Here is a 6,537-nt window from a genome sequence, read left to right on the forward strand (position 1 = left end):
TCACTTCTGCAACGGTCAATTTATTTCTACTCCACTCGGCGATCGTCTCTTCCTTTAAATACTCTTTTGATTATTTTCGGGAGCCTTCTCGAAACATCCGGATACTTCTTTTTTTCTTTGAACTGTTTAACTGCATTCCCAGAACGCAGGTACGACACACATATTTACAAATACGGCGCACATGAAGAAAGGCGCCCGCGGCTAGTCGGCGAATCGATAAGCCGTTCACACACACGTGTGCCCGCTCGCACACAAACGCACTCTTAACGAAGAAAAGAACAAGGAAAAAATTGAAATAAATGTGAACGTGGCTAGCATGCAGAGAAGTTGCACTTGTCGTCAGATAGATTCAGTTAGTACTGAAGATGTTAGAAAAATAAGGAAGTTTCCTGAAAACTGTAAAGGAGGATCTAAAGGGTGGAGGATACTGTAGGGTTGTAATCAAAATGTAGTTATGTTGGAAAATATTGTCATAGTAATTATTAAGAATAATGAAATTATCCCGAAGTCATCGAAAAGGCCCATCATAAAACTAGCATTAGGAAGAAATGTGAAGTAAGGATTTTGTTTGGCTATTATGCGAGGTTGAAATTGTAGTAAGGATCAAGGCAATGAACAAGTAATAATGTCATTTAAAATCTACGAAGAAGTTCCAGTGGATCATTAGATAAGTAAAGACAAATGGGACGAAGAGCCCCCTTCAAGCCTCGGCATAATGTGTTCCTATACACTTAACAATGGGAACCACAAAATACTACTTGAGAACTGCCAATTGCTAGCTTCGGTCATCGGCTATCACAGCAGAATGGTTAGGGAGGCCNAAAATTACAATTATCGAGATGAAATTCATGTAGGTACCTAACAATGTTTACACCTAATCTTTTGTCTTTTCTATTTTATTCTTAATACCTACATGTTGAAGTGTATTTTAAATAATGTCACATACTATCAGTGATGTTATTTAGTTAGTTATTTAATAATTCAATTCATTTTTATCGTAATGGGTGTATCGTAATTATGTGTAACTACGTGTAGTAATAACAACTAAAACTCGCAGAATAGGACTCTCACATCGAAGCAATGCGCTGTTGCCAAATTTCTCAGCATGGCTTGTATTAGAGACGGCTGTGGTTTTCGCCTTGTTTGTAGTTTGAATTGCACCAAGGTTATTTTATAACAACTAAAAAGCAGTCATTGTTTAAAAATTTGTTGTTACCTTTGTTATTTTTTTTTGTTTCTCTGAATTAATAATACATGGATTGACAACAAATATAGTTCAAAGCAGAAGCATTCGATGATTTGCAAATACAATGCGGAATATTACGAATATTATATCAAAGTCATCCTTAAATGCCTAATCAAAGAACATAACATCCCCAAAGGCAACTGCATAATCAAATAAAAAGCCTCAATTGAACGAGGAACGAGTTCCTAGCCCTTTAGCATTTTAGCAAACGTTCAGAGAACTGCGTCGCAGTTATCAATCAACAATGAATTGAAATAAACTTCTACGGAAAAGACCTTCATTTAGCTGAAAATAAAAAATGTTTTTGTACCTGAAAATTAATAATTTTGTGTAAGAGACTTCCACTATACAAAGATCATAAATATAACAAGGTATTAAATAAGATTAGGAACTGATGTAGAGCATAACGTAACCTAACCTAACCTAAAAATTAATAGTTTTGTCTTAGAAATTTGTAATGTACAAATATCATAAATATAACAAGGTATTAAATAAGATTAGGAACTGAAGTAAAGTATAATTTGCTTTGAATTTTCACATCCCTATAAGAGAAACGTAAATAAATCCTGACGTTACAAAAAGAAAATTTTCAACTCTGGTTTTCTATAAATTAGTTAGACTATAATTTTAGTTGGTTCATTTTTTCAAAAATAAATAACGATCGATTCCCTGCAAAGCTCCTTATCCGCTCTTCACATACTGGATAAAAGTTTACAAATTATTACGCTGGTAAAATTAAAGAAAAAGGCAAGGCATTTTTTTCTCACTGATTTCCCAGAAGATTTCTTATCTCATTCAGGGAAAATTGCTATGCATTAAAGAAATTCATTGACCTTATTTTTATATATGTAATAACACAGCACACTAAATTAACTACTTTAACTGCATGTATTGCTCCCAATGTAGACTTTAAAGTAATACCCGTGTTAAAAGATGTCATGTTTTACGCCTTCTCAATAGTGTCTAAATTTGTCCTAATGAACTCGCCACATCGCCTGATATTAATAAAAGCAATTTTGACTGGGCGAATGTTCGAAATGGTTTTACTTGATCAGCTTGGAGAAGGAAAAGGGAATGTTAGGCTAATTTCGAAGCAAAACACTTGCAACTATCTGTTTTAGACTTAAAACAGTAGAAATTTTTCGACTCGGGTAGTACTTTCTGGATTATACTCTTGAAAATGCCCTTAGATGTTTCTTTACTTGAATGTAACTCTTCCTTTTCTATCAGTAACAGGCAATTGCTATAGCAGATGAACTAAAGACATTGCTTTTGCGTTTTTGTTAATGAAAATTAAGCATTTGATTTATTATAAGACGGTAAATTTGATAATGGTATCCACATTTTCTGTTAGAGTTAATGGGTATTAGAAACTGTCACTTTCTCAATTTATAGCATCACAATACACTATCTGGAAAAGACATTGCTTTGCTGACATTATAAAGCACCCACTGTATGACGTGAATGTATAGAAAATTCAAAATTTTCAGTACACTTACCTCAACTGCATGTTAACAGCGTGTGCTATAGTAAGAAATATCTGATTCATCATAAAAATGGCTGCATATTTCCGACTGATAGAAATAAAACCAATTGTAATAAAGTGTCGTTATAAATAGTTTTCATGAAGTTAAAAACAATTCTGAACGTATAAACCACACATATTATTATAATCATTAAATAAAATATTTTAANCTGCATTTGGTACCCTGACTCTTTGGCGTATTGTTTCTTTCTGGGACGCGCTGAGTAATTTTATTAACTTCGTTTTGAGCAACGTATAGGAGCCGTTGGTTTAAATGGCGCATCGTCATGGTTTAAAACACTATTGTTACGAGAGACCCACAAAAAACAAAGAAAACAAAAAAGCAGTATAGTTTACCTGAGCTATTAGCTCAAATTTGCACTGCTTTTTTTGCTTGGCCGCACTTTCGTACCACGTTAGTTTTTTAATTTTTAAAGAAAGACGCAATAATAAAACTAACAACAAAATATATTGTAATGTTCGTGGGCTTAACAAAATTAACTTTTAAGACTGCTAACGGCAAAGCTATTTATTTACCCTAATTATTAAGTGACTGAAAACACTATTAAATTATTACTAAACTTTGGTGATGAATTATTCTATTTATTTACACTACTGTTGATATATCACCATTCAGTGCGCTATTTATTTCACTGCTATCACTGTCAATTTATTTCTCGATTCACTTCTGCAACGGTCAATTTATTTCTACTCCACTCGGCGATCGTCTCTTCCTTTAAATACTCTTTTGATTATTTTCGGGAGCCTTCTCGAAACATCCGGATACTTCTTTTTTTCTTTGAACTGTTTAACTGCATTCCCAGAACGCAGGTACGACACACATATTTACAAATACGGCGCACATGAAGAAAGGCGCCCGCGGCTAGTCGGCGAATCGATAAGCCGTTCACACACACGTGTGCCCGCTCGCACACAAACGCACTCTTAACGAAGAAAAGAACAAGGAAAAAATTGAAATAAATGTGAACGTGGCTAGCATGCAGAGAAGTTGCACTTGTCGTCAGATAGATTCAGTTAGTACTGAAGATGTTAGAAAAATAAGGAAGTTTCCTGAAAACTGTAAAGGAGGATCTAAAGGGTGGAGGATACTGTAGGGTTGTAATCAAAATGTAGTTATGTTGGAAAATATTGTCATAGTAATTATTAAGAATAATGAAATTATCCCGAAGTCATCGAAAAGGCCCATCATAAAACTAGCATTAGGAAGAAATGTGAAGTAAGGATTTTGTTTGGCTATTATGCGAGGTTGAAATTGTAGTAAGGATCAAGGCAATGAACAAGTAATAATGTCATTTAAAATCTACGAAGAAGTTCCAGTGGATCATTAGATAAGTAAAGACAAATGGGACGAAGAGCCCCCTTCAAGCCTCGGCATAATGTGTTCCTATACACTTAACAATGGGAACCACAAAATACTACTTGAGAACTGCCAATTGCTAGCTTCGGTCATCGGCTATCACAGCAGAATGGTTAGGGAGGCCATTAATATAAAAAAACGTCGGAAGAACCTCAACAACGAGAAGACCTTCAGACTCAGCCATATCTGGAACCCGATACTCAATAACACCCAAACCTTGCCGACCGACAAGCACTGCCCCCTATCCCCCGGCATATACAATTTACGCAGAAGTCAAAATTCCTCACCGGAGATGGAAGGACCTCCGAAGAAGGTCGCCACTCGTGGTAGCGAAATGTTAAGAAGCAGCTCAATCCAACGACGACCTTTAGACCCGAATCAGGGCAGCATCAGTTCACAAAGCAAATAGTTGATAAAAATGAAGATATTCAAATTGTCGGTACATTAATGACGTTATCCCCCTAGTCGGTTTCTGATTAAATTGTAAGTAAACTGCCTGATCGTTATCATACTACACTTGTTGAAATATAAGTAAACTGGAAATGCGAAGAAAAGAGCACTTTTCATTTTCATATAATTTATAAGATCCGTTCAACCTGAAGTTACATTAACAGATAAAGACTTTAGGGGTGATATAAAGACAAGTTATTCAAACTTCCAAAGTACTCTAAAATTTACCACGAACATATAACCAGTTCACAATTAATTAAGTTAGAAGTTAAGAAAAGAAAACAAGCAATTACAGACCCTCTCAGATTAACCTTGTATAGCGGGAACCTGAAATTCCCATACAAAACAAAACGTAAATGAGATCTCATCAATCAACTACTGCCTTGGTTTCCAATAAACTCTTCAGAAGTGTCTTATTGAAATCCAAATTTAATCGAAAGTAGGAATTAAATTGAATTGTGCTTATAAAGCGAACTAGAACTTTATTATGCGAAGATAACCTTAAAAATTTATAACGTAAACAATGTGTTTAATTTTTTAAATCTATTTAATGAATGTTATATTGATTTGAAAGCTCGAAATAGTCTACCTGATTAAGTAAGGGACAGTAATGCTTTGCGCCCCTTTGCATAATTTTAAAATCCACTAACTGTAAAAACCGCTTTTAACTTACCAAATTGTTATGATGAAGACTCATGTAACGTAGAATGTCGAGCAATTGATTGGTTTATCATCAAAACACCTACATACTTACTCCTTTCGCAACATATACTAAAATAACCTACAAAGCAACTATCGCTAAATTTATAACCTAGATCAATAAAGTAAATGAGTCCACTCAATTAACAAAGCGAATTTATAGATTGAACTGGGACCATTTCAGAACTAAGGACCACTCATTGGGATTAAATTATTGATATTCTGCCTTGATACAAAATTCCGCTTATCGAGAAGTTTCTTTCTCGATATAGGATCGGATAAGAGTTATTTTGACACAACTGAATCCATCATCTTTCGCAAGATTCCTAAATTTCACGTGCTCTTGGATCTCTTCTCGCGAACTTCCAGATCATTTTGTGAGTTATCTTAATTTCCCGAATTTCGAATTGTAACAATGAAATGAATAGATTGATACTTGATACTATGATTTTTGTGTGCTACTAAGTGGCCAGGGCCATATAAGAAGTTCTTCAACATTGATGAAATCGTTCGGTACCGACTACCTTTAGAAATGAAATAGAATGTTGAACAATTTGACTGGTATTCATATAAGTAAACCAATGCTGGCGTAGTTCTGAATAATATTCATGCTATAGTCCTGATAACAACAAAACTGTGTAATCTTGAATCCATAATACTTTTTGTAATTTCAAATTATACAACTTACTATAATAAAAGGATTTTGTCATTTTCGTGTATGTTTTAATAACAATAGTGGTAACAATTATACATACTCTCCTTTGTCACATTTCAGGTACGATAATATTTGGCTCAGACCAAGAAGTGGCAGGAGTTATGAGAGCCGTCAAACGCAACAATGCAACTGGAAGCTTTTCCTGGATTGGGTCCGATGGATGGAGTGCGAGATCATTAGTTTCCGATGGCAATGAAGCAGAAGTAGAGGGAACTCTTTCAGTACAACCTCAAGCAAACCCTGTTCGAGGATTTGAAGAGTATTTTTTAAGCTTGAACGTTGAAAATAACCCAAGAAATCCATGGTTTGTTGGTATGTGCTTAAAATAATATTAAACCAGATTATCTGCATCTTATTAATACGATCGTTGGAAAAGTTTAGTAAAATGAAACAGGTGTTTGATATTATTTTTCAACCTAAATTAATATTTAAGAATAGATATAATATGAAATTTACCTTTTTTCTATATTATATATACATGATCTCAATACCTACTCAACAGTTTTCGCACATCATAATCATCT

The 6,537-nt window shown here is 34.4% G+C and overlaps 1 protein-coding gene across 1 annotated transcript in view; it reads left to right on the forward strand.

Annotated features, from left to right (window-relative positions):
• Positions 1–6,537, forward strand: part of LOC108737271 (metabotropic glutamate receptor-like) — a 270,131-nt gene that overhangs the window by 147,864 nt on the left and 115,730 nt on the right. Inside the window, exon 4 of the mRNA XM_025980471.1 lies at positions 6,074–6,325. Within this exon, the coding sequence (XP_025836256.1) occupies positions 6,074–6,325 (252 nt within the window). The remainder of the gene's footprint in view (positions 1–6,073; positions 6,326–6,537) is intronic.

The sequence above is a fragment of the Agrilus planipennis genome, unplaced genomic scaffold (assembly GCF_000699045.2).
Source record: "Agrilus planipennis isolate EAB-ADULT unplaced genomic scaffold, Apla_2.0 scaffold136, whole genome shotgun sequence".
In the NCBI taxonomy this organism is placed as follows: domain Eukaryota; kingdom Metazoa; phylum Arthropoda; class Insecta; order Coleoptera; family Buprestidae; genus Agrilus; species Agrilus planipennis.